The 27,774-nt window shown below is 55.8% G+C and overlaps 1 protein-coding gene across 2 annotated transcripts in view; it reads left to right on the forward strand.

Moving 5' to 3' along the window:
- Positions 1-27,774, forward strand: part of TTC7A (tetratricopeptide repeat domain 7A) — a 118,802-nt gene extending 91,028 nt beyond the window's left edge. For both annotated transcript variants that reach the window (XM_077749304.1, XM_077749305.1), the window contains 4 exons: positions 3,546-3,643; positions 5,461-5,595; positions 13,704-13,906; positions 25,530-27,774. In XM_077749304.1, the coding sequence (XP_077605430.1) occupies positions 3,546-3,643; positions 5,461-5,595; positions 13,704-13,906; positions 25,530-25,751 (658 nt within the window). In that variant the 3' untranslated portion in view covers positions 25,752-27,774. The remainder of the gene's footprint in view (positions 1-3,545; positions 3,644-5,460; positions 5,596-13,703; positions 13,907-25,529) is intronic.

The following is a 27,774-nucleotide window of genomic DNA, read 5'->3' on the forward strand; positions in this document are numbered from 1 at the left end:
GGGGGTGGTGACGATATTTGAATCCGTGTGCTACTTACTGATCCTGGGGCCTTTTACATCCGTAGGCTAATTTTAACCTTTTGACAGTCCTCTGTGAGGACACAAAGAACCTGTTTAAGAAACTGAAGTTCAGAGGGGTAAGACTGTAGTCCTTATCGAGCATCTGGGCCAGGTTCTGGGATTGCCGCTTGTATCTTATACACTGTCAGATTTTATTCTCACCCCAGGAGGGAAACTGAGACTCAGGGACCTTAGGAAATTGCCAGAGTCATTCACCTGGTAAATGGTAATGCTGGGGCTTGAACCTGGATCCCCCGAGCCCCAGACCTGAGCCTGTGGCTTCTTCCTGGCTCCATTCAGAAGCTAGAAGAGGAGGAAGAAGCAGAGTTCCTGAAAGGCCCACCCCTCTTCCCCACTCTCCCAGCATCTCCACCCATCCTGGCTCCTGCCACAGTGCGCAGCCAGGACTCCGGCTTTCTCCTGGGCCAGAGCAGGCACCCTTGTGCAGACTGAATCTGCTGACAGTTTGTGCTCAGATCCCCTGGGACACCGTGCAGCCCAAAGCAGAAAAGGGCCTTGTGCCAGGCAGGTGCACCGTGTCTTCCTGGTCCTCCGGTCCTCCCTCCCTCCCCTTCCCTGAAATTGTCCACGGTGTCATCTACCAGAGGCCTTAGGGGCCCCCACTCTGGTAGATGTGTTTGCATTTTCACAGGGACTCTGGGATCCCTGAAGGTGTTCACAGTCCCCAAAGGCAAGACTCTCTAGTGGTGAAATTTACAGAGGAGGCTCCAGGGTAATCCTATGAGGTTAAAACCCTTGGACAAATAGGGTCTGCCTCTCTCTGAAGGCCTTTGAAAGGCCCAAGAGATTCTAGGGCAGAGCAGGACCCGGTGAGCAGAAGCTGCCAGAAGGAGGTTCTGGAGTGAGGGACTCTTCAGAAAGGGGAATGGGGAGCTGTCTGGCAGCTGCGTGATATGGGGGTGAGGACCAGACTCCGGTGTGAGGGGGCCTGCATGGAGGTACCCCTTGCTCAGCCACTCACTGGCTGTGGCCACTCCTTCATGGAGCCTGTGGGTGAACAGTCCGGCTCCCCTCACAGAAAGGACCTATCACTGGAGGTGGCAGGGACCTCCTCTTGGCTGGATGGCTGGTTGCCCGCTCATCCAGGCAGTCTTTGTGGGGCCTCTCTGAGCTGCAGCCCTGTCTCTTGGCATTTGGGCCCATGCTGTGCCTCCCCTCCAGGCAGCAGAACTGTGAGGGTGCCCCATGTTCTCTCCAGGGCTGGGGCTGTGGGTTCTCGCTACGGTCATTTTCAGTCACCACCCACACACTCATCTGTGATAGGAGGGCCTGGTGGAGCTCCTCCTGTGTTCCCCAGGCACCTCTTTTGGGGAACTTCATAGTTCCCCACTCAGGGGCGGGGGGGCAGGGCTCAGCCTGGAGTCACATAGGGAGCATTCTTTCTGAACCTGGAGCCACAGAGCAGAAACTAGGACTTGTGAAATTTGGTTTCGGGCAGCTGAGACCAGAGGCCAGAATCTACAGCCTGAAGGTCTGGCCTCCCCGCCCCACCCAGATGCCCTTCTTCCTCCGCTCCACCTGGGCCAGCCCACACTGTCCCCAGGCCCTGCTCGGATGCCTTCCTTCGTGGAGCCTGCAGTCACCCAGCCTTGGACACTTCAGCTCAACCTTCATGATCTTCCGAAGTGCTCATCATGGACTCCCCTCCCCATCTCGCCTCCCCNGCCTAGAGCCAAGTGGCCAAAGTTCCCTGAGATGGGCTGTTTCTGGAGCCCTTCTTGGGCTGGGAGGGATGGTGAGACTAGAAGCGCCTGTGCTGGGCACTTGCCCATGTTGTCTCCTGTACACCTCACAGTAACCTCGTGGGATCGACATCCTCTGCTTGTTACTGCACACAATAAGATGACAAAAGTAAGACTTAGAATGCTTAGGTAGCTTTGCTGAAAGTCCCACATCTAAGTAGGGGTGGCCGGTGTCTCTGGCTCTTTGGCACCACACTCTGGTGCCTCCAGGAGCGGAAGAGGGTGGGGAGGAAAGGCACCAACCTGAACCCACTGTGTTTTGTGCATAGTTTCCTCTAATGTCTGCACCATGGCTGTGCACCCACAGGCCCAATTTCAGGCCAGTGTGAGCTGGAATGAAAATGGCAAGGACCCCCGGGGCTCTGGCATTCTTGATGGGACCATCATTTTTTTTTTCTTCCTTAAATACTTTATTGTCAAGTTGTTTTTCATATAACACCCAGTGCTCATCCCAACAAGTGCCCTCCTCCCTGCCCATCACCCCCTTCCCCTCTCCCCCACCCCCCTCAGCCCTCAGTTTGTTCTCAGCATTCAAGAATCTCTCATGGTTTGCCTCCCTCCCTCTCCCCAACTATTTTTCCCCTTCTCCTCCCCCATGGTCCTCCTTTAACCATCTTGACACCCCCCTGAAGGGAAGAAGCCTCTGGCCCCAGGCTGGGCTTGTCATCTGTCCCGCCCTTTTTTACCTTAGCCTTCCTCTGGGCTTCCCCAGTCAGCAGGTTCTAGGGCAACCCCAGAAGTGGGTGGGGTGGCTGGGGGGGTGCCCCAGGATCGGCACAACAGGCTGTGCTGCCTTTCTGAGCTGGTGACTCCCACCCGCCGCTCCCCCACTCAGAAAAGAGGAACCTCCTTCGCAGTGTGGGAACTACAAGGATCTGGGGAATTGGGGGCAGGGGAGAGTACCGTGCTTGTTTATCTGCCACCCCAGGGCCCTCCCTCTGGTTCTTCTGGGGCCACCCTGGCAGCCCAAGGTAGGGTGCCTGATGCAGAGTGGTGGCTGGGCCTTCCTTCCCTGGGGGGCGGACTGGGGGTACTTCTGGTAGTCCATGAAGACCAAGTTTTCCTTGGAAGCTGGGCCTTGGTGCCTGCTCTGTGCCTGGCACTCTGCTGGACATTGTGAGGGTGGCCAAAGTAGCACAGACCTCCTCTTGTCCTGGGGAAGCTTCTAGCATCACCCACTTCAGAGGAGGGAGAGCTTCTAACCCGTGTGCTGCTGGGTCCATGCTGATGGAGGGCAGGGGAGAAGGCAGCTGTAGGGGCACAGGAGGCTTTCTGGTTGGATGAGAGGCTGCGGGCTGGGTTCTAAAGGATGGGGGGTTTTGTGTGGAGCAGAAGAACAGTGAGAACATTGTTGGTGGCAGCAGCATGAGCAAATGTTAGCTGCGGGGATGAAATGTGGTGGCGTTAAGGAATAGCGGAGAGACTGATGGCCCCACGGGCACACAGCGTCAGTGTGTGTGGGGGTGTGCAGGTGTGTACACATGCTGAGGAGTTGACAGCATGTCTGTGTTGCCTCTGGGGTGAGCTAGATTCTAGAACCCCAAGCTCGAGGCCCGATCTGTCTTGCCAGCTCCGGTGGCCTCCACCCTTCGTAGTGGTCGTAGCTTTGGCTCCGTTCCCAGGCCTAAACCCTCAGCCTCAGAGCCTGCCTGGTGTAAGCCTCCCTGGTTCTCCCTGCAAGCCCTCTGCCTCACCAGGGCCTGGTCTTCCCTTGCCTTTCAGAGGCCTGGAAAAGGATGGGAGCCTCGGCGAGGGTGTCACACTGAAGAAGCAGAGTGGCATGCATCTGACTCTGCCCGACGCCCATGACGCAGACTCCGGTAAGAACATGCCCATGGGCAGCTGCCCGTGTGGGCCTACCACTCCCTCTCCCAGCCTGAGCACAAATTGGGGAGACTGGTATCTTCGCAGCCTGGCCAAACCTACTCTGTTCTTTGCCAGCTGTGGCCCCAGAGCCTGGTGCTAAGAAACTAAGGAGCTGCCCTTGGGCATCTTTCTGGACCCATCCTGGCTCTGGGGCAGGAAGTGAGCAGCTGAAGTAGGCAAGGGAGGGACCCCGCCTCCTGGGTAGGGGTGCAGAGAGGAGAGCCAGGGTGGAGAAATGGCTGTGGAGCACAGAAACCATCTCCCCTTAGGCTAAGCCCAAGGCCAACATCTGCCATGAAAATGTCCATAGTAGATTGAGTGGAGTCAAGTGGAAAGGAATGAGCTGAGCTCACATTTACAACTGTAAGCCCAAAGAGCACTGTTTGAAAGGAAGCCCTGATTACAGCAGAAGAGCAAAGGCACAAGAATTAGTCACCGGAATGGAGTGTGAGGGAGTTGCGTTTAGCGGCATTGCTCATTTTTTCCACCTCTGTGGACGTGAACCGAGATGCACCTTTGTTGTCACTGCTGGAGCTGATTTCCGATGCCAAGCCCTGCACCTGACTTGACTTGGAGGCACATCTGAGGGGCGCTGGGTTGAATGTGGAGCTGCTGGCTGCAAAGAGGGAATGGGAAGGAGGGCCTAGCACCCTTGCAGTTAGGGAGGGAAGAACCATGAGCCAATTATTAGGATTCCACGTACACTGCCTTACAAACTGAAACCATCTGTGGTTGGCCCTGAGGTTTCCTGAGTTTATTGGAGCCTTTATTGCTTCAGAGAGAGAGAGAGAGAGAGAGGAGAGAGAGAAAGAAGTGCTCGCATTTCACCTACATGTGAATTGTAAATGTCAACGGCGGCTTATATATCCTCAACAGAGACCGTGTCACCCAGAGCTGCCCCGGGGGAGGTTCTCCGGAGGGCGCAGGGTCTGACCTGAGCTGCTACCTAAGGATTCTTCACAGCACAATCTCAAATGGGACCTTTCTATATCAGATACGATAACGTGCACCGGTGAAGACAGAAAGCAAAGAGGGCAAAAGGCAGAAAAGGAAAATCATCCACAGTTTCACCACCCAGACCTTAATAATGGCCTTTCGGACCTTTTCTCTAGGTCCCTATTTCTTACAAAAATGTGATCAGGGGCACCTGGGTGGCTCAGTCTGTTAAGCGCCCAGCTCTTGGTTTCAGCTCAGGTCATGATCTCACAGTTCGTGGGTTTCAGCCTTGCATCGGGCTCTATGCTGGCTGCACAGAGCATCCTTGGGACTCTCTCTTTCCCTCTCTCTCTGCCTTTTTTCCGCTCATGCTCTCTCTCTCTCTCTCTCTCTCAAAGTATATAAACAAACATAAATAAATGGGTAAATAATCAGACCCTTTTTCAACTTGCTGTTTTTCAGCTAAGTATATAACGTGACCTAAGTATGTAACGTGAACATCCTTCTGCATCAGTATCCACATTTATGTGTCATTATTTTAATGACTGCAGGGTCTTGTGTGAATGTACCCTCACTTACTTTGAACTACTCCCTGTTGTTAGACATTCAGGCCATTTTGGTTTTCAGTAGTACAGGCACCTCTGCCAACGTTTGTGCCTGCCTTCTTTAGTGATAGACTCTAGGAAGCAGGCTTGCTGCCTGACGCTCCTCATCTCAGCCATGGGTGAAGGTACAGGAGGGCCCTTCCTAGCCCACTGGGGAGCTGTGTTGCAGCCGCCTGGCCCAGGGGCTGCTCCAGCCGTGCGGCTCAGCCCTTGCCCCTCTTGCCCTGTAGGCTCTCGGAGGGCATCATCCATCGCGGCCTCCCGGCTGGAGGAGGCCATGTCGGAGCTGACTATGCCCAGCTCAGTCCTGAAGCAGGGCCCCATGCAGCTGTGGACCACGCTGGAACAGATCTGGCTCCAGGCTGGTGAGTGTCTCTGGCCCCTGTGAGGGGGCGCGTCTCAGCCGTGTCCTGCCGGGAAGAGGGAGTGTGGGGGAGTGAGGGTCCCTGACAAGGCCTGTGTAGACTGTCGTACTCATGGAAAGGCCTGGAGATAGGAACCTGGAGCCCTCATTCCAGCTCTTCTTTGCTTGGCCCAAGAAAGTGGCTTAATCTGTCTGGCTGTGGGCTTCCTTCTGCACCAAATGGGGACAGGGCCTGCCTGCCTACCTGGGAGAGGCTCTCTGGCAGCAAAGACAAATGTAAGAAGATGTGAAGACCACACAGATGGACGGGCTTCTTAGTCTCAAAATCAGGCCCATCCCTCCTCCTTGCCCATCTTCTCCTGAGTAAAACCAGTTAGTACTCAAACCCAGAGGGCTCCCAGGGTAGTTAGAGAAGAGGTGAGGTGTGGCAGCATAGTTCATTGAAAGCAGAGGGCTGGTAACACTGAGGTGTCCATTCAGGAGGCTTCTTCTTCTTCTTCTTTTTTTTTTTTTTTTTTGTAAATGTTTATTTATTTTTGAGAGAGAGAGAGAGAGACCAAGCACGAGCAGGGAAGGAGCAGAGAGAGAGGGAGACAGAATTTGAAGCAGGCTCCAGGCTCCGAGCAGTCAGCACAGAGCCTGATGTGGGGCTCAAACCTATAAACCACGAGATCATGACCTGAGCCGAAGTCAGATGCTTAACCGACTGAGCCACCCTGGCGCCCCTCAGGTAGCCTCTTGATAGGTAACTGGCACTGTTGCCACCATGGAGTTTGAGGGTCAGTTAGCGTTGGGGAGGCAGGCAGCTTCAGGTTCACACAGAGCTGGGTTCTTTTTTTATTATTACTTTAGACAAGAGCCAGAGGGGCAGAAGGAGAGAGAGAGAGCAGCTCAGGCAGCCTCCAGAGTGTGGAGCCTGACGTAGGGCTTGATCCCATGACCCTGAGATCATGACCTGAGCCGAAATCAAGAGTCAAACACTCAGCCAGCTGAGCCACCCAGGTGCCCCGCAGAGCTAGGTTCTAATGCCAGCCCCCTTCTGTCCCGAGCATGAGCTAATGTGTGTGCAGCAGTTAGTGCAGTGTGGGGCTCCAGTAAATGGTGCCTGGTCTCTGTCCCATCCGCTGCAGTCATGCTGCAGACAGAGCAGGATGGCCCCCAGTGGTGAGCGTCCTTGAGGCTCCACTGAGGATTCCAGGGACTCCCTTGTGTTTGAGAATTTCATCTAAGAGGGAGTGAGAGGTGGGTTCGAGGGAAAGGGGAGGGAATCAAGGCCATCGAGGTACCTGAATGACACAGAATAGCACCAACAGCAGCAGCAGAAAAAAGAAGGTGACAGAATAAGTGGATTCCTTAGAAGTACCTGGCAGCTCAGTTGGTTAAGCGTCCAACTTCAGCTGAAGTCATGATCTTATGGTTTCTGAGTTCGAGCCCCATATTGGGCTCTCTGCTATCAGCAAAAGCCCGCTTCGGATCCTCTGTCTCCCTCTCTCTCTGTCTCCACCCCTCCCCGTGCTCCTGCCCCCACCTCAAAAATAAAAAAAATTAAAAAATAATGATAAGTGGAATCCTAGAGATGCACCAGGCCAGCATGGCCTTCTGGTCAAGAACTGCCTGAGTGAAGCTCCTCGCTTGTTTCCTGGTTATCCTGATGCCCCTCTTTGCCCAGGGGATGGTGCCTGCAAGCCCCCAAGGGAGATGCGGAAGAGACTGCAAGTAGATGGTTCTGGAGACTGGCGGACATTGCAAGGCAGAGGCAGAATGTGGTTACCTGGAAATCTGAGGCTTCCCGCTGCCTGGATTTCACATATGGCCCTATTAGTACTACTCCCCCTCTTCCCCCACCATAGGTTCTGAAGGTGGCGGACGGGGACAGTTGGGCCAGGATTCACGGGCTGAACAGGGAAGCATTTCAATAAAGCAGATGTTGCCGCAGCTAGCATAGGAGGGTCCCTTCGGATGCGAGGGGTGTGTGGGAGCCGTGTTCCACAGCCGGCTTGTTGCATCCTAAGTAGGAAGAGGAAGGTCGAAAACTCCAGAGGGGTATTCAACAAGGCCTCCCCTTAGGCAGAGAGCCCCTGTCATCTTCTAAGACATGAATCCTTAATGGCTCCTGAGGGGCACACTGGAGCCCCAGCCCCTACATGTGCCTGGGGGGGAAGCTCCCCCTCACTGGGCCTTCACCAACTGCAAGGAACACATCGATCGGATCCCGAGTTGTGCGCTGCCTACTCTATAGAGTTCCCAAGGCCTTTGGTTTAATGATGCATGTTGTTTACTACCATCAGCAAATGAACACAGTTCTGTATTTCACAAGCCTGCTTGCATTTCTCACGTATGCTGCTTTGTGCTCCGGATGCTAGTATGTTCTGGTAACTTCAGGGAAGGTTAAACAACAGCCTTCCTGAAGCCTGTAATTAGGCTTAGGAATTATCGGTATAAACACATGCCCTTCAATAATTTGTACATTAGCCTTTCTTCTGTGGACGTTATCCTAGATATTCAGCCTACATACAGAGAACTCTCGAGAGCAAAATCTGAATGCTAAGAATGTAGTGCCAAGTAAGGATTGGGCAGTGTGGCATTAGGAGGCCGGTTTGGGTGTGTGTAACCGATCCAAAATGGCAGTGGCTTCTGCAAGCTAGATGCTTTGTTTTTCTTTTCCCAGGCCTTGACTGGGATGACAGCTGTGCTCTCCTGGTCCAGGGACCCAGGTTCCTTCCATTTTGTTGGCTCTGCTCTATCTTCCATTTCGTTGGCTCTGCTCCACCTTCCATTTCATTGGCTCTGTTGACTGTGGGAGGTCACCCTCACCCCTGTGATCCATGATAGCTCTTCACCACATTCACCTTCCCAGGCATAACCAGGAAGAGTGGGAGAGGGGCACACCCCTTCCTGTAAGGACATATTTTGGAATTTGCACTCATCACTTCCCTGCCATGATCCATTGGCCGGAACTTAGTCACATGACAACACCGAGCTGCAAAGGACTGTGGGAAATGTCACTGTCCTGGTTGTCCTTATGGCCCATTAGAAATCAGGGGCTCTGTCACTGTAGGGGAAAGTGGGGATAGACTGAGGGACAGCTGCCACAGCCAGAAAGGGAAGGAAGGCAGTGTGCCAGGTTCTTTATTCTGAGCATGGGAGGATTCTGGAGCCGTCTGCACTCCAGAAGCCCCCAGCTCACCAACAAGCAGGTGCTGAGCACTTACTGAATGGAAGGGCTGCCAGGACCAAATCACCAAGGCAAAAACTTCTCCCTAACCTCTCCCCTGACCTGACCCAGGCTGAGAGTATCGTCCATAGCACCCCCACCCACCCTGCCTGATAATTCCACCAGCTATAGCGAATGTGCAGGAAGGGGAGAACATCCCCCTTTAACATTTTGGAATGAGCTCATTCCCCTTGGTTTGGTTCAGGATAAATTACATCCCTGTCTGTTTCGGCAGTAGGCTCCATCTTTAACCACCCCCGCAGGCTGGGAAATAAATCCTTCCTCTCCCAACTCTTGTCCTCCTCCCTGCCCTTTGCAAGCCTCCTTCCATCCCAGTCAGATGTGAGGAGCATCACAGGGGGGTTCCACTTGAGAGATGCGTTTCAGGAATGTTGCCTCTTTGGCAGAGGGTCTGTGTGACGACAGGAGAGGCACCAGGCCTAACAGATGCTCCAGGATTCCGTGTGTCAAGAGGTGCCTTCTGGAAAAGCAAGATGGCCCACCTCCCTCTCTCCCCGCAGCTCATGTCTCTGGGAGCTAACAGTGTGCTAGAGAGAGGGAGACAGATGTAGGGAAGAGATCCCCTGCCCTGGAGGTCAAGGGGACTCACGGAAGGCCATGGGCTTTCCCTGTGGAGGGGGGAGTTGGCCCGAGTCTCAGCTCCCAAATGGTGGATTCACAATGTCTGGGCTTGGGCACAGAGCTCCAACTGCTGAACAGATCCGTTGAGCAAGAGCCAGTAACCCCACTGGCCCAGGCTGAGTCTGTGCCCAGAAACCCTTTGCCCAAGGCATCTCAGAATGGGAGACCCAGCCACCTCTGGGGACAGTTCTCAGGAGGCCCTGGGTGGGTAACGGCTGCCCGCACTGGCAGCTGAGCAGACTGGGGGACTGGGGTAGGGTGGCCAGGGCCGTGTCTAACTGGCGTGTTTATTATAACATCGCAGTCAGGGGAGAAACTCAGCCTTACCAGTGCCACCTCCCTCCTCTAGTGCCTCTCCTCCAGCCCTCCTCCATCCCTTTCTTTGTCTTCCCTCACACTCCCCTCTGTCCCAGCTCCCCGCCCTTCTCCCTCCTGCCTTCTGTGCCTCCTTCCCACATTCCCTCTTCCCTTGCTCTGGCTTTTTCTTCTTCTCTCCTCTGCCGGCACCCCCTCCTCCCAGCTGCCGATTAGTGAGGAGAGCACTCAGAGACAGGAAGTCGGGAGCCCTGGCCCTGCAGCCTTGATTCCCTTGTGGCCTGAGGCAAAATGGGCCCCGCTCTGGGTCCCTGGGATGGAGGGTCTCAGACCAACCTGCATAACGCCTTCAGACTTTCAGATTCTCAGTGTTGTTCTTTCAGTTCTGTGGTCGGCTCTCTCATTCCTTCCTTGCCTGCCTCCCTTCTGCCTCCTTTATTCTGCGCGTCCCTATGCCCTGATGGTCTGCTCCATGGGGAGGACACCTGTTTCTTTTAGTGGGCAGTTTTGGTGATCCCTTTTGGGGTTCAAGGCTAGCCAAGAGCCTCACCTTAACTTCTCTCCTGAGCTTCTCTCTGTGGGGCCTCTGCCTTTAGCCTGAGTGCACCCCGTCCTTAGGGGGCACCTCTCAAGTGGGGAGGCTCCTGAAAGGCCTTAGATGTGACCCTGGGCCCTCCCTCCCCCTGTTCCGCAGCTTAGAACCAGCCCAAGGGCAAGGCCCTCCCGGCAAAGAGGGTATGCAAATAGCCCGTGAAGAGTGAGTTCATCCCCCAACCTGGGGGTGGGGTGGGGCTTTGCTTTGGGAAAGACTGGAACCGGCCCAGGGCGCAGGGTTAGATCAGGATGCCTCAGAAAACAACAATAAAAGGGACTGTTGCAAAGCTCCAGGGAGCAGATGTTTTCCATTTGGAGCCTGCCGGGAGCAGCACAGAGGGGGGCTGGTGGAGAGAGATGGAAGGAAGAGGGAGAAAAGCTGAGACAGAGAAGCAGGAGAGGTCAAGAGAAGGCAGAGAGGAGATGAGAGAAGTAGGGAAATCGGGATAGAGAGAAGAGCTGAGGGGATGGGAGAGGAGCCCCCCACACTAGGGACAGCTAGGTCTGCTTGCTGGGATGGTGAACTGGACCGAGAGAATTCAAGGAAAATCCAGTAACAGGGAGTGTTCCTCCAGCCCTGGCGGGGGGGGGAGGCCAGGATGGGTGGGCACCTTGGGGCCCTAGCAGTCAAGGCCAGGAGCTCGAAAAATCAGGGCAGTGGGCGGGCGTGGTACCACACGCAGCTCCCGCTGCAGCCTGAGCTAGCCTGAGCATAGGCTGGCAGGCTGGCTGGGGAGCACCATGATTGGTAAAACAATTGCCCAGGGACGCTGAGGCTAGGAAGAAGGGGTGCACTGCAGCCCCCAGACCTGTGGGCCTGTGTGCAGGTCAGAGGCCCCGCCCTGGAGTCTGAGCATGCCAGGGACTGTCTGCAAGGCGGCCAGGAGCCCTCAGGAGACCTCACTTCTCTGGCTCTGCTCTGTGTCATCTGGTTTCCTGCCTAACTGGTAATGAAGTCCATCGGACCAAAGCAGCCCTACCTATTTTTCAGGGCATGTTCTCTGCTGTATGGCCAGCCTGACAAGGCCTACGGCCCCAAGGAAAGGAGGAGGTGGGGATCCCTATAATTGAAATCTGTTGATATGAAGGTACTGTGAGGAGTCCCCAAGGGAGACCCCAGGAGCAGCCTCCAGAGACAGGAGACAGGATGGCAAGTTGTAAACAGCTTAATGAGCCATGCCAGGGTCAGGCAGGCAGGTGGGCCAGGCCTGCTGGGCAGGGTCAGGGGGAGTGGAGAGCCTAGCCTCTGAGCAGAGTTCCTGGTGGTGGAGGAAGCAGCTGCAGGGCTGGTGCAGGACAGGCCTCCCCACCCCCAGCACTCACACCACACACTTCCTTCTGCTTCTCCCCTCGCCTCCACTGACCCTGGGGAGTTCGCGCAGGTCACGGTGGAGCCCAGCCCTCCAGGTCTGCACAGCCTCCCTCCCATCTGCCTGTCCAAACGCCCCTGCACGTTCAGGCCCCCGCTCCAATGTTGCCTCCCCCAGGAAGACTTCCTGGCCACACCAGCACAGCTGACCTGACCCCTTCGGAGTGCCTGGAGCTTTCAGAATTGGCACTTGGCACTCCATTGCCCAGGCTCCCTCCAGCAGTTTGGTCGCTCAGCTGCCCCACCTCCACTCTGTATCCTTCTCATGGGGGAGGGCCAGGCACATGGTCCTGACATCATAGTTGCACATGTTATGAAGGCAGCCTGCTCGGAGCCCTAGGCAGCAGCTCCAGAAGGGAACACGATGGCAGGGCAGAGGAGAGCTTAGCCGACTTAGACAAACCCCTGACCTTGGGCCAGCCCTCCCTACAAGGCACTGGGCTCCAAGCCCTCCCTTCCTGGCCTCACCTTCCTGTGCTTTCTGCCTTGGGACTCTGCAGTTCAGGCTGTCTACAGGGACAAGAGCCTGCATTTCTCTCTCTAGCCTTCTCATGGGGGCCTGGCTCCTCTGTGTTTACTCAATTCTTCCAAATTCTCATCTCTACTAGAGAAAAAGAGTACCCTTGCTCAAAATGGCCTCTGTAGCATTGTAGGATGTGGCAAGCTGCCTTGATTACACAATGAACCTTAGGCAACATTCGTGCTGAGTATCTCCCAAGTGCTGTGTGCTGCAGTCGAGGCCTTAGGCTTCCTTCCTGCTGCTTGTCGAAACAGGAAGACGATGCCTGGGCCCAGGTTTTCCACCTCTTTCTGGGAGCTTCTTTTGGGATGTCTGTTATCTACCCACCCCAGACCTAACCTAAATTAGTGTAACCTCAGCCCTTGGCCTGTGCTGGGAACAGCTCTTGGCAGAGCCACAGGCCAGGCTCTGCGTGCCCTTCTGTGCTCCCATCTGTGTGCGGGCACCAGCCCCGGGAGGGGCAGCTGAGCCCAGGGCTGCCAGAGAGGAAGGTGGAGTGGGCCACAAGGCCGTGCTGCAAGCCCAGCTGGCCTGTTTCTAAAAGTGCCTGCTGCGGGTGTGTACCTGTGCGGCGCGGATCTGAAATGTGCCTTTATGTGGGCTGGCCTGGGACCGGAGAGATGGCCCCATTTTCCACAGATCTGCAGGGAAAAACGCAAACAGGCTGTGGGACAGATCTTTCCTGCTTGTTGGTGAAAGGCATGTGTGTTGCCTATTCTCTCAGTGTGGCAGAAAGCCCTGGGCTTTGGGGAGAGGCCGGGGGTTCTGGGAGCCCAGCTCTGCCTCGTGCCTTTGCACCGAGGGACCAGAGTGACAGCCCCCCTCCCTCAGCCTGCTTTGTTAGCACAGGGCTCATGAGGGCACCTGCTGGGAGGGTCAGATGAGAGAAGACACTGTGCAGAAGCAGGCCTTGGCCCGCGGTCAGTCTTGAGGAATGTGGGCCGTTTGGTAGAGCACACCTGCCTCATCGTGAACAGCATCCATCCCCCACCCCCAGACCAGGTGAAGTGAGGGACACTGCAGAAAGCCACCTGACCTTTACAGACACACCCGTATCCCCACTGCCAAGCTTGGAAGTCAGCCAGCCTGATGCAAATCCTACAGCTGACTCTCCCTGTGGCCTCAGGCTACTTCCCTACCCTCTCTGTGCCCGTTTCCTCCTCCCTGAAGCAGGGCAATAAAAGTGCTTGTTCTCCAGGCTGTTGTGAGCGTCAGTGGAGATGGCCTGTGTGGAACACGTAGTACGGTGCCTGACACTGAATGAGCGCCGGGAAACCATTCTCTGCTGTTGTCCTCACTGCCCAGAGCCAGCCCCACCCATGCTGTGACTCCAGGGATGCTTTCCACCACCTGAGACCCTCAACTCTGGGGGCTGCCAGTTGGCCGCAGGGAGGGGTCCTCTGCCTCTGGCTTTTCCTACCGCTGTCACCTCCCACTGTCCTTCTGGTTTCACAGCTGAGCTGTTCATGGAGCAGCGACACCTCAAGGAAGCCGGTTTCTGCATCCAGGAGGCAGCGGGCCTCTTTCCCACCTCACACTCGGTACTCTACATGCGGGGCCGGCTAGCCGAGATGAAGGGCAGCTTGGAGGAGGCCAAGCAGCTGTACAAGGAGGCACTCACGGTGAACCCCGATGGTGTGCGCATCATGCACAGCCTGGTGAGTGAGACCCCGGCCTCCGAGAAAGGCCTCAGGGCCCTTCTCCCCTCTCACCCCCTCCACTGTCTGCAGGTGCCCTGCCGCCCCTGTTCCCTGGTGCTTGGGGCGGGGGGAGGTGGCTTCCTCCCTGGTCTGCTGGGAGACACAAGTGTCTTACAGAGTTGGGCCATTCCCTTTTAACCAGAGCCTGAGTTGATGAAAAATCTAGGGTTGGTAGATATACTTTGTGACTTCTTTTTTGCTGTAAGTTTCTGTAAAGCAGTGTAGCCCCAGAGGGCTTTCACGGTTCCTTATCAGACCCTTGCCCTGGACACACTAGGCAAAATGCTCTGCTTTCTGGGAGTCCCCAGTGCCTCTGTGATCACCGGGCTGCCTCTCCCATTTCGGAGGAGCTCTGTGCCTCTTTGGTGTCATTCAGGGGATGTCCGGAGATGGGCTGTCACGTCAGGCCTGATTCAAGCACACATGGAAAATGGCCCCTGGGGTGGTAAGAGGGCCCAGCAGCCCCCAGTCTGGGGACGTGGCACTCAGGACGTGGGTGCCCAGGGCTCAAGTGAGTTTCTGTAGGAAGGTTTGAAGGCAGGGAGCAGGATGCTGGTGTTCTTGGCCTGGCCTTGCCAATCTCTTTCTGAGTGATTGAGGGCTTCTCTGCACCTCAGTTTTACTTCTCTGTGCAGTGGGGATTGTCCGGTGCAGGAAACATGTACTGAATACCTGCTCTGACAGTTGGTATAGTAGACTGTAGGGATAGCCATTTTCCCCTTCCTTCCTTAGCTGCTTTCAGAGAGCCAGTATCGGGATAAGTGTAAGGATCTGAAGGTGTACACGCCTGCACATGCTCAGTGATTTCTGAAGTAGAATTCACGAGCACACCATTAGCGACACAGTCTTCCCCTGTCAGGGTCCAGGTGCTACCTCAGATGTCCCTTTGACAGTTCTTTAAGGGGAGCGGCCACAAGGGCGTCACTGACACCTGCCACGTGGAGAACACAGAGGGATCAGACTGACTCCAGATGGCTGGAGGGTTATCATTGCCAGAAGGGGTCTGATTCGTTCACGAGGAGAAGCCACAGGGAGTTTGATTTCCGCTCAGTGTCAGGAAAAGCCATACAGCTCTTAGAATAGTCCAAGTACAAACTCAGGAACTGTCTGGTGAAGACGTTGCCAGCAGAATGGAAACACCACTTGCCGGAGGAGCTGGGCCAAGTCATCTTTACAAGATCTTTTCCAACCCCAAGAGTCCCTGAAAACAGATTAGAGGAGAGACTCCCAGCTCAGCTATTACTCCTGCTGCCCAATTTCTTAAAGGATATCTACCTTGGCCCCATGTGAATGTTCAGCGTCCGCTGGAGAAAGCCCACGCGGTGACATCACACCCTGGCCCATGTTCCCCTCCACATGGCTCTGTGCTGCCTTGCAGTCTGCTCAGCAAATGTTTGTTTTTTGCAAGGCACATCCTCCTTCCTCCCGCAATTCAGACATGAGCTCCTCTGACAAATGCCTCCCCGGAGGTCACATCCAGACACTTGATTAGGGAGGTGGGAGGGAGGATGTGGGCTCTGTCGTCAGGCCTGCAGCCAGCCAGAGATGTCTGCCTTCCACTGCGCTCATGGAGAGGCGCCTGCCGGCTCAGTCCCTAAAACCGGATGAAATCCAATAACAAGTACAATTTTGAAGTAACAGTGTACCATTTTTCATTTATGCTTATTATTGTTTGTAGCGATTTTCCTGAAATTGAAGCAGTTTCCAAGGGTGGGTTTCCATGGTAACTGAATAGCTGTCCAGAGTGGCTCCCTACAGATGTTTCTGAAATGGTCCCTTTTCTCTTCCCGGGGTGCCTTGCTGATTTGATGGAATTAGAGCAAGTCAGGGCCAGGCCTGCCCACTGTTAAAGTTACAAGCAACCGGAGTGGCAGTCGGCTCTAGCGTGGGCAGCCCGTTCGCTTTCCACATGCTCTGTTCCTGCCGGCATCCCACACACATGCATGAAGAATAGCAAATTACAAGCCTGGAGAAGATTCACTAAGCACTCTTTTCCCAAAGATACGGGCAGGAACACTTTGGCATGTTGATCACCAGCATTCCCTGACGTGAGTGTCTTCCCGGCTTCAGACTCAGGACATCTGGGATCTAATCCTGGCGCTGGCCCTAATTCACTTGGGTGAATTTACATCATTCCTAGACCACTTCTAATCAAATGAGGTGCTGCATGTGAAAGTGCTCCTTAAAGTCTTCAGTGCAACATCCAAGAAGGCAGAAAAACGTACAAGCCTCGACTCTCCAGTCCGACACCCATGACAGACATTGCTAATCAGTCACGGCACTTTTTCTCACTGAGCACACACGTGACCTTCAGATGTTCTTTCACCATAGTGCAACGTCAGGGGAGCCACTACCTGTTGGTCTCAGTCAACTTGGCATTTATGTAAGGGATTCGCTGTAAAAGTAGCAGAGAATGACGGAGACATATACGTTGTCTCAGCCTTCATGAACCCTGGAGGTGGGTGCATTCTTGGAGAACTATCCAGAGAAAGAAATGTGAACGGGAACTGATACCCACCTGGACCCCCCCGTGCAGTCATTGCCAAGGCATATTCCCAAGGAGTGGATCCTGGCCTTGCCACACCACGGTGGTTCTCTGAGGACATCAGCCTCTGATAGGTGCAAGGAGAGGAGAGGCAGCCCTCCCCCGAGAGCACAGCCACCCACTCACAGCCTGGGTCAGGAGAGCTCTGGGTCCCTCAGGGAGCTGTGTGGGTGCCAGCTTCAGCCTTACAGTCCTCAGGGCAGGATTGTCAAACACCAGGGGGCCAGTCTCAGGGCCTCTCCCTGGGGCTGTGTGCCTGGGACAGGAGCTTTGGGAATAAGCCAGAGAAAGCTTCTGGAAGTGGGAGGCGATTGCTTTTAGGAGGCAAGGTTCAGGCATTTCTAAGAAAATGAACTATGACCCAGAAGCAGGTTGTCTACCCTCGGGTCCTGCCGCCCTCCCTGCCCTGGATGTGATGGGAGGCCTTTCCCTGGTTCAGGCTCCACCCTGGGCTCAGCTCAGGCTTTTCCACCCAACAGGCAGGAAAGAGACATCAGTCTAGCAGTGCTTTGCCAGGGAAGAGTCCCCACTGTGCCTCGGCAGCGCCCCAGAGGAGTCTGTGGCATCAAACCCCAGCCCTGCAGGCAGCCACCTCCACTAGGCTCACGGATGGCCAGGTTGCTTCAGGAGACTGCCAGATGCAGAAAGGAACAGCCATCCTCTCTGCAGATGGAAATTCCCAGTGAAATCTCAGGAGCAGGTCCTGACAGTCTTTGCCAGCTCTGTCTCAGCCTCCCCTCCAGGTAGCCAGAAACCCGACTCACTCAGCCTGGGTGTTCAGCACTTCACTTCCGGGCAGAAGAATCTCATTATGGAGGGGAAGCCTGAACTTGACTTGCCTGCTCTGAGGAAATGTGAGAAAGGAAGCAGAGGAGTTGGCCCCAAGGGGACACTTCTTTTTTTCTTTTTTTTGGAGAGGGCTCCACGGGCTTGGCAGAGAGGAATTAGAGGTGCCTGCACCCCTCTCTCTCTGAGCCTCTCTGCCCTGCCACCTCTCGGGAGTCCCTCTGCATCTCCGCGGGAACAGGGATGCCCGGGGAAGGCAAGGAACCCAGGCAGGACAAATGGAACGGTCAAGTCACTGACAGCCCTCCCAGGAGCACTGTGAGGTCCTCTGACTTCAGTGGCGGGAGGGTCACTAATCTTGGCTGCAGGCTGACTCATCCTCCCTGCCTGCCCCTTGGCTGAGCCAGGAGTGTGGATGCTTTGATGCAGCCTGCTGCATCCCTGCACCTGCATCTGTGGGCAGCCCCCCACCCTGCTCTCCCAGGGAGAGACTCTGGGGTTTCCTCATGCCTCGCTGGCCAGGCTTCCCTGCTCCTCACAGGCCCTTGCCTGTGATCATGCTTTCTTCTTGGGCCAGAGTTCCAGGCTCTCATTGCCCCATTTTCCCAGAACCCTTTCCTCCCTGGGCACCCCAGCAGCAGAGTGGGGGTGCGGGGGGGAACTGCCCTAAATCAACTTTGGCTCCTGTGATGTAATTCCTGGGGATGTGATTTCTCAAGCAGTCCTGGCCATGTGACCCAGCCTCTTCTCTCTCCAGATGCCCCCGGAAAGACAGGAAGACAGTGTTTCTGTCATCCATTACCCCAATGACAGTGTAGCAGTGAATGATTTCTCTGCATTTGTTCCCTCTCGCTTCCAGTGTGGGGCTTGCTGTCTCGTTCCTCAGGTGGGCTTGAGGGATCAGGGTACGGCCATAGCGCATGGCCAGCCCCAAAGACTCTGGCACCTCTTTCCCCAGGCTGGTGCTTGCTGCGCACTCTGCCCTAAGTACCCAGAAGCTCCCACCACCATCCCTGCGCCCCCTAAGGCGGGGCCTGAGTCAGCCAGGACCAGGGCTTCCACCGCGGCCTCTTCCCCCACCCCTCACCCCCTCCATCCTGCCCAGCCCTGAGGTTCTGGGTTAGGCCTTTTGCAGGTGCTTCAGGAATCCCACAGCAGGCTCTGCTGTCTGTGGCCAGACAGGTGAACTCTGGCTGCACAGAGCTCCTGCCGCCTCCTCCCCTGACTGGCCCCATCCCCAATCCTGGAGGCAGGACTAGACTGCAGAGGTGACACACTGAAGACAGACAGCCCTGCCAGCCCTTGAGTTATGAAAGCCTTAGAGATTACTTCCCCTCACTGGCTCAGTTTTCTCCTCTCTCAAATGAGGTTATTAATTCAGGCCCTTGTGACCTCGAAGGAAAGATTTTAGGGCTCAGATAGGCCGAGCACTGTGAAAAGATAAGTCGGCATCGGGCATTTTTGTCATCATTCATATGGAGGATTTGATAGCAAATGGCCCAAGGCTGAGCTCCACCTGTGACCAGACTGCTTGACCTCCTGCTGCAGGACAAGCCCAGATTCCCTTGGGCTGCCTGGTGGCCCATGGTGCCAGCAGGGTGCTGAGAAGGGAGGGAGGGGGTGCTGGGCAAGGACCCAGGGCCTCAGAGCTGCCTGTAGTTTTCCTCTGAAGCTGGTTGGCTGTGATTTTTTTTTTTTAATGTTTCTATTTATTTTTGAGAGAGAGAGAGAAACTGAGTGTGAGCAGGGGAGGGGCAGAGAGAAGGAGACACAGAAGCTGAAGCAGGCTCCAAGCTGTCAGCACAGAGTCCAACGCAGGGCTCAAACTCACAGACCGAGAGATCATGACCTGAACTGAAGTCGGGTATTCAGCTGACTGAGCCCACCCAAGCGCCCCTGGCTGGGATGGTCTTTTAAGCCCCAGTGTCGGAGCCAGCTTGAGTCTGGAAGTTGGAGCATAGCCTTCAAGTCTAATGGACCTGGACTTGAGTCCCACTTTGCCTATACTCATTATTCCACCATGACCAAGTTCAACCTCTCAGAGCCTCAGTGCCCTCATCTTTAAAACGGTAATCACAATGCCAAGCATCTAGGTCTCTTGCTAGAATTAGGTTAGGGGCACCTGGGTGGCTCAGTGGGTTAAGCATCTGACTTGGGCTTAGGTCGTAGTCTCACAGTTCCTGAGTTGGAGCTCCGTATCGGGCTCTGTGCTAACAGCTCAGAGCCTGGAGCCTGCTTTGGATTCTCTCTCAAAATAATAAACTTAAAAAAATTTTTTTAAAGAATTAGGTTAAGTAACTGTATAAGAATTAGGTTAAAGAGGGGTGCCTGGGTGCCCTCAGTCGGTTAAGCATCCGACTTCAGCTCAGGTCATGATCTCGCAGTTTGTGGGTTCGAGCCCTGCATCAGGCTCTGTGCTGACAGCTAAGCCTGCAGCTTGTTTCAGATTCTGTGTCTCCCACTCTCTCTGACCCTCCCCCACTAATGCTCTGTCTCTGTCTCAAATAAACTATATATTAAAAAAAAAAAAAAGAATTAGGTTAAATAACTGTGAATGGGCCAGTGGTTGGAGTTACTTTTACCTTTTTCACTCTGAAGCACAGCTTCCAGGCCAGGTTCAGATGCTCTTGGTTTGCAGAGGGAAGTAGAGGCCCAAAGCCAAACTCCAGAGATCCTTTGTAGCAGAGCCTCTCGGTCCTTACTGAGCCCATCAGGCGAGTCTGGGCAAGGCAGAGATGGGCCCCAAGTGCACTGTGCCTGGGATGAGGGTATACACAGTGCAAGGCCAGGCTGACCTTGGCCAGGAGCAGGGAATGCCTGCTCAGTAGGCAGGAGTCTGAGTTGAGGGTGAGAACAGCTTCCCAGCTGGTCTCCTCAGCTAAAGGGGCGTGCTGGTGATCTGAGGCTGCTGGGAGGAACAGCAGGAAGGCCTGGTTCTGGGGAGGCCCGGCTTGGCTTTCCACCCTGGCTGTGTTGTGGTCAGGCTGGTCCAGCCTCTGCTTCCTGACTTTCAGGAGGAAAGGTGTCCTGAGCAGCTGACAAGTGAAACCCAGTGCCTGGCCCTCTGGAGATTCCCTGATGCTGGATAAGGCCAGCAAACACCCAGATCAGAATGGTTTCTGGCTCCTAGGGCCCGATGCCTCAGGGTCCAGGACACCCCACCTTTTCTGAGCTGTGGCACGTGGCTTAGAGAATGTAGGCAGCCTGAAGGGATGGGAAGGCCCAGAAGCCTTGTGCTGGGTGTGCAGAGACCCTGAGTTCTTTTACACACACACACACACACACACACACACACCCTCTTCACAGACAGCATCTGCCCTACCAGCTCCAACAGATGGGGAACCTTGCTCTGTTTGTCAGGAAAGTTCAACAGGAATGTCTCATTGGCCATCTGACCTCCTCGGGCTGTGGTTTTATTGATTTCTCTCCACCGTCCGTCCCAGCACTACCTGAGGTCCGCATCCACTGGTGGGAAAGGAGTGGACGGGGAGGGAGAAGGGAGTTCCAGAGGTGCACTGTGTGGGGAGGTGGGAGGGCAGGGCCAGCATGGGCCTCACTGGGGTTCAGGCCCTTGCCCACCCACCTCATTCCTGAGCTGACACAGCCCCCAGCCCACACCGCACACCCTCAGCCCCAGCTCAGAGACCTTCGAGAAGGTGAAGACAGGTTCTCCTGGCTCTGGCTCAGGACTTTGGAAAATCTTGGGCTTCACTGTGATCTGAAGTCCTCATCAACCCTGATGAGGAAGTGGAAGGGACGCCTTCTGTCAGCCTGTCGTAGACTCAGATCAGAACAATAGTTAAGCACTGTTGGCTTAATTCCATTCCAGAATCAGTGGTCTGGAAGAGTCACCATGTCTGGAGGGTGCAGCAGGGTCCAGCCTTCCCCTTGCCCAGTATGCCAGCACCTACCCCTCCTGCCCAGAGTGGGGAGCTTCTGAAATGGTGTCCCCTACTCACTGCCCATCACAGGGTGTTCACTTTGAGAACAACAAGAAGTCCAGGCTCCTGACCCAGCCCTCAGGGCCTCACTGTGCTGGGGNATGTGGGAAGAGGAGAGGCCCAGCCCCCTGCCTAGGGACAGGGCTGCCAAGGGAGCCCCCCAGGATGTCATGTGCCTTCTCATCAAGCCAGTGTTATCTTTGAGCCTGGCCATGACCTTGTGAGGACAAACAACTCCCACCACAGGCAGCCGAGAGGCCCACTGGTGTTCCTGGACATCTCACCTCGGTGAGGGTGAGGGGCAGGAAGGAAAGAGGAGGAAGGAAGAGGAGCATGGCCACCTCTGCTACCCCAAAAGACCCCCACCTAGTGGGCTCCAACTGAGCCCGGTGGAGCTTGTCAACCGGGTGCTGGGTGGAGTCTAGAAGGATTTGTGCCCCTTCTCCCGACAAGGCCTTGGGGCTGCCCCAGGTCCAGGAGGAGGGACGTGGTGATACGTGGGCTCTGTTCTCAGCCTGGAGAGACACCTCATTCCCAGTCTGGTTGGACAGGTTGAGGCTGACACACCTGGGAGGACCTGGGGCCTGCCAGGGGGGTTGGGGGGGAGGGGGGGGCTGAGCTGGGGCTGGAATGTGGGCCACCCCTGTAGGGTGTGTCAGCCTCAGGGTGGGTGGAGGGAGTAGCCTCAGAGGTGACCCCACCCCAGACCCCTCCCTGCGGCCCCAGGGTCCCCTGGAAGAGGGCTCCTGGGATCAGGAGGCTCTAGCATCTCTAGCTGATTCCCCACTTCCCAGCTGGAAAGCCTGTTACAGAATCCCAGGAATGTGCCTTGAGCTCAGAAAGAAAATTCCCAAAATAACTTCTATAAATACTTGAGGGTAGGGACAGGGAGGGAGCTCTCAGCCTGACCTGCAGCTGGCCTAGCGCTAGGGGCTGCTCCCCAGGGCAGGCCTACCCTGGAAGAAGAAAATGACGTGCACACAGCCCACAGCCGGGACCTTCCTGCTGCCCCGCCCCTCTGGAGACAGTGTCGGGCACTGAATTAATGGGGGGGGATGCAACAGCAGTTCTGAAAAAGGAAGGTGGGGGACCCTTCTTTCCCTTCTTCCCCATCCCAGGGTGCAGTCAGTGTACCCTCCNCCTCCAACAGGGAGGGCCCCCTCAGAGAGCCCCTCAGGCTACCTGCCCTTGTGGCCATAAGCAGGGCGGTAAGCATGCACACTGCCTCTGGTGAACCTGGCTCCGAGCCCAGGACCCTCCCGCTTTTGAGCTGCCATCCTGTGAGGAATAGCAAAGCAGGCAGGAGCCAAGGACCCTGTCCCTCCCAGCCCAGGAAGGGGCAGGACAGGGATCCCACACCAGAGCCCTCAGTAATGGTGATGGTGTGGCCAGGAGGTGCTGACCTCAGGGAAGGCTTCCTCGGGGAGCAAGCTCCTGGGTAGTTAAGATGAGGCCAAATGCTCCCTCGTCTGGAGATCCAAGAAGGGAGGGAAGAAAGAATGGATGGAGTTGGGAATTTCTGGGAACTTCCCCCACAGCCCTGCCCTTCCTGAGCGGCTGGAACCTCGGCCCCCTCTCACAGGCACATTGCTTGCTAACCGCTGTGGGTGGCAGCGCAGCCATGACATCTCCCAGGTGAGGGTCAGAGGCTGAGTCAGCAACAGGTCTGGTTTCTCTTGGCACAGGTGGCCCCTGGCCAGAGTCGGGGAAGAGTCACCAGGGACATTTGGATGGAACTGTGTTCCCCCCATCTCCCTGGAGACCTATTCTCTGGTCAGCTGGGGTGGGGGTGCCAGGAGGGCGATGGTGGGCCCTTGGCACAGCGCCAGGCTGGGGGCAGAGCAGGTGAGACCTCACGAATCCCAGAGGCAGGCTCTGCCCAGTTGTCAGGCAGCAAACAGCTCCGAGTTGCTACCAAACATGAACAGGCTGGTGTCTCAGGCAGGTGGCAGCAGATCCTGTTACAGGCCCCGGGCCTCGGGGCCCCAGCCTGACCCCAGCCCGGTGTCTCCTTTCAGGCTCTGAGGTCAGCACCCCAGGGTGTGGGGGACGTGATCCAACCCCACCCCAGTCCCCAGTCTTCGCGCACAGGGAGCCTTGCCCTCCGGAGGAATCACCTACTCCTCCTCACTCAGGCAGGAACCCTCCGCGCATCCTGGGGACCCTTCCATTTGCTGTCGGCCCACCGTGTGCCCGGACTACATGATTTCAGACTCATCACTGCAGAACCTGCATGGTCACCCACCGGGAAGCACCGTTTGGTTCCCTGGGTGCAGATGAGGAAACCACAGCTCAGAGAAAATGGGCCACTTGCCCATGGTTACTGCACTTGTCAGTGGCAAAGCTGGAATTCCAGCCCAGCCAAGGTCTTCTGGCCGAGAAGCCCTGGCGTTTTCCTCTACGCGAAACATGCAGAGGAGACTTCTGCAAACTTCCTAACTGAGAGTATAACCAGCAGAGAAAGAGAGACACACCCTGTTCAGCCTGCAGGCACATCTGGCCCCTTCCCAAACACCCACACACTTCTTGAGATCAGGGGTTTTTGAACTCTGTTTTAGCAGTGGAGCCCTCTTTTCAAACAAAATCTCACGAGGAAGCTCAGTGTAGACAACTTAGCGGGTAAGATAGCTGCAGCCCCGCCCTCTCTCTGGGAGGCCCTGGCGGCCCTCCCCATCTGTCTTCTGTTACTCCTCCAGGGGCGGCACTCACAGGGCTGAAACCTTCCGTTTTTGGTGCTTAATTCTGGTGTCTGGTGGCCTGTCGTCTCGCTTTCCTTCCCTCCTCCCTGTGGGCCCTGTTCCATCCTGAGCTGCTCAGGGTCCAGCTCCCAGGCCATGCGGGCGGCGCAGTTTGGCCTGGAGCCCTGCTGGCCAGACCGGGCACTGCCCTCTGGTCCCAGGCAGCCCTGAGTCAGCATGGCTCCCACGTGGCTCCGCCCTGCCACGGATCTCCTGTCCACCCCATCCGTGTGGTTCTCTGTGGACAGCGTTGCCCGGGGTTGAAGAGGCGCTGTGAATGTGGCTCCCCATTGCTTTTTTGGCCCCTGGCCATAGGACCACCATGAGCCAGCCCCTCTGGAGAGGAAGAGGCTTTTCCTAGGGCTTCCTGAGCACTATCTTTCACTCTTGCCTAATTGGTCGTGTTCCAGGCTATCAGAGGACTTTATGAAGCCAGGCATGTGCATCTTCCCCAGTGGGTCTCCATAGCAACAGAGCCTAACTCCGGGGAGCGTGGTGAAGAGGAAAATGTTCCAGCTAAAAATGTACATGGCCATCCGTGGGTGGGCACCCAAGAGGGGGCTCCAGGCACAGAGAAGGCAGCCCCCCTCCCCCATCCCAGCCTCCACCTGTCCAGGAAGTCAGGGTTAGGCTTTACCTCAAATCTGAATGAGAGGAGAGCCCCCTGTGCTGCCATCCCATGCCACCTCTGAGGGCTGGAACAAAGATCAGTGGGATGGCACAAAGCAGCCTTTCTGGGACTGGAGGCTGCAGGGGGTCCTGGCCGCCCCCCTACTCACCACCCTATCCCCCCACCTCCCTGCACCATCCGCAGTATGAGTAGAAGAGGACATAGAAGGGACGTGGCGCCAGTTTCACTTCCCAAACTCTGATGACGATTCCTGTCACTTCCTCTGTGCCACCGGGGTTGTTGAAGACAAACAGCAGCACCAAGCTTCCTAGCCACCCCGGCCCATCTCCCCGGAGCCTCTCCTTCTACCCAGCCCTCCTGTGACCCTCACCTGCCGGGCCATCTGGGGACCCAGATGTCCCCAGGAAGACCACGGCTGATGCAGGCAGAGGAGCTGCCCCCACCTACACATAAGCTTTAAGTTGTAGAGTCTGAAACCCTGTGGCACACATTCCTCCGTCTTACAGCATCACTGCGGGGAAGGGTCCCACCACGTGCAGCAGCAAGGCCTCAGGGTAACAGAAACATTTGAGGGCTCACACGTGCTAGACACTGTCCAGGTGCCTTACATATACTGACTCGTGTAAACTTGACAAACCTACAGGTGGGTATTGTGGCCTTTCCCATTTACAGATGAGAAAACTGAGGGCCAGAGAGAGGTAACTTGCCAGGATCCCTAGCTGTAATGGGGAGATGCAAAGCCAGGTCCGCTGACTTGAAAGCCAGGAGGGACAGCGCTCCCACAGAGGGTTGATCTGGGAAGCAGGGCTGGGGTGGGGACAGGCAGGATTTGCATGGGTAACAAGAACAGTCACTTGATGGTTCCCAAGCCTGAGACTCAGAGCCATGCCGTGATGGCCAGGATGCCCTTCACTAACCCCACCCTGTGCTTGCTCCCCAGGGTCTGATGCTGAGCCGGCTGGGCCACAAAAGTCTGGCCCAGAAGGTGCTGCGGGACGCCGTGGAGAGGCAGAGCACCTGCCACGAGGCATGGCAGGGCCTGGGTGAGGTGCTGCAGGCCCAGGGCCAGAGCGAGGCTGCCGTCGACTGCTTCCTCACCGCCCTCGAGCTGGAGGCCAGCAGCCCAGTGCTGCCCTTCTCCATCATCCCCAGAGAGCTGTGACATTGCTCAGCAGCAGCAGGGTGGGAGAGGGCTGCCCTAAGGAGAGGGGGGCAGGCAGACGCAGGCACGCAGCAGGGAGCACAGGGCAGGGGAGGTGTGGGGCCTCAGGGAAATACATCTCTAGGGAACACTCCTGCACGCTGCAGCCCTAGTTCTCCTCGCCTCCCCCCTCCAGCCCTGCTTTCCCTCCAGGGCCAGCTGGGTCTGGGAGCTGCTCATCTGGAGCTGGGTGCACCAGATTTGCATCAAAAGCAAATCCTTTGTTCCTTGGGATTCAGACACTGTGGCATCTTTGAGCAAAGAAGTAGCTGGGAAGCCACATCAGCATGGGGGCATCTCCCCAGAGCGCCTGTACATCATCTAAATGTGCAGTAGGGGTCTGGGTCTCCTAGGTACTTCCCCCCCCCACCCCACTGTCTAGAAGCCCCCATACTATACCTGCCACTCTCCACATCCCTGTCCCTAGATTTCCCAGTGACTCTGCATAGGTGTTAGCCTTGAACTTCAGCTCCCTGTTCTCCAACACCAAAGATGAACCCCACAAGCTGCCCTCTGACTAGGCCAAGAGGGTTTTTCCCTGTTGCTAACCGGGTGCCTCAAGAGATGGCCTGCTTGGACCCTAAGTGACTTAGAGTCATGGTGACCAGACTTGCTTCCTGAGAGCACAGGTTGGGGAGCCTCACAGCTGAACTTCACCTCCACCTGTGCCTCTGCCCAGGGAGCCCAGGGTCCTGGTCTCAGCCCCAGTCTCAGGATAGGGTTTTGGAGAACTCTCAGGTCTTTCCCAGAGCAGTCAGGGCTTGAAGATTCTGCTGGCCAATGGGAAGAGGACAGGATCTCTGGGTCCCTCTCCCAGGTTTAAGTAATCGGAGGATGCCAAGCTTTGCCCCTCTTTGCTCTGTGAGGCCAGTTGGGCCCCACTGTTCTTCCCCTCTGCTGCCAAGTGCCTTTTGGGCCTCTCGTGCCTGGCCAGGGGCACCGAGCACTGGCCCTCACTCAGCTTCCATTTCTGCCACACTCACCTTTCTGGAAACATTCCCCAACTCAAATGGCCTCCCTAGGCTCTAGGCCATAGACCCTAGGATACAAACATGGTAGATGGACCCAGTTGTTCCTAATACTTTGCATCAACATACTCCTTCAAGCCTTACGTTTCTGGGCCATGGGTACAATGCAGAACCCTCTGAGACAATGGTATGAAGACGGGCGGTCTCTAGGACTGACCCCGCACATCTCACCACCCACAGTCCATTTCCACTTCAGGCTTTTAAAGGTGACCCAACCCCCCACCCCCCATCACCACCACCACCCTGGCCATTTGGGTCCCCCTGCCTGGGGCTCAGTGGGGACTGTGGCGATCAGAGGAGGGGACCTGGGGCTGCTCGGGGGAGGGCGTATCTTCTCTGTTGGTTCCCCTAGCCCTGCTGTGTGATGCTCTTGGAATTCTCCCCCAAGAAGTCAGCCCCTCGGGGCTATCAGGGAATTCCTTTTTTTCTCTGCACTTTGGGTTTTAGTTTTAAAGCTCCATCTGGTACGTCTCTCTCATCTTAAGATGAGAGTGTGTGGACAGACTGAGCGAGGGCTACCCTGGTTTCACATTGCCCGGTCTGCTCCTCAGAGGGAGACCCGTCCTCCTTGCCTCACTGGCTCAGCACTGCACACCCCCAGGTACCTCCTAGAGAGGTCCTGCCCCTCCTGGCCAACCCGCTCCATGAGGGGCACTGCAGAGGACACCAGATCCTTCACCGCTTGGTTGAAGAATCTCTGTCTCGATGTGTGTGTGTATAAATATAATATATGTGTGTGTGTGTATGATAGAGATCTATTTTTATCTGAAATTCTATTAGAAAAAAGTAAACGGGAAAAGCAAATGCTATTGATTTGCCTCAGGGTGCCCAAAGATTGGTAGTTATTGTTAATAGGAAAGGCACCGGATGCATTTCGGCTTGCAGCATTCCTCCGGACAAAGCCTCAGAGGGCTGGGCCAAGCTGCTGGCAGTTTGAAATAAAGGTCTTAAAGAGA

This window comes from Crocuta crocuta, unplaced genomic scaffold, assembly GCF_008692635.1.
Source record: "Crocuta crocuta isolate KB4526 unplaced genomic scaffold, BGI_CrCroc_1.0 scaffold118, whole genome shotgun sequence".
NCBI lineage: Eukaryota > Metazoa > Chordata > Mammalia > Carnivora > Hyaenidae > Crocuta > Crocuta crocuta.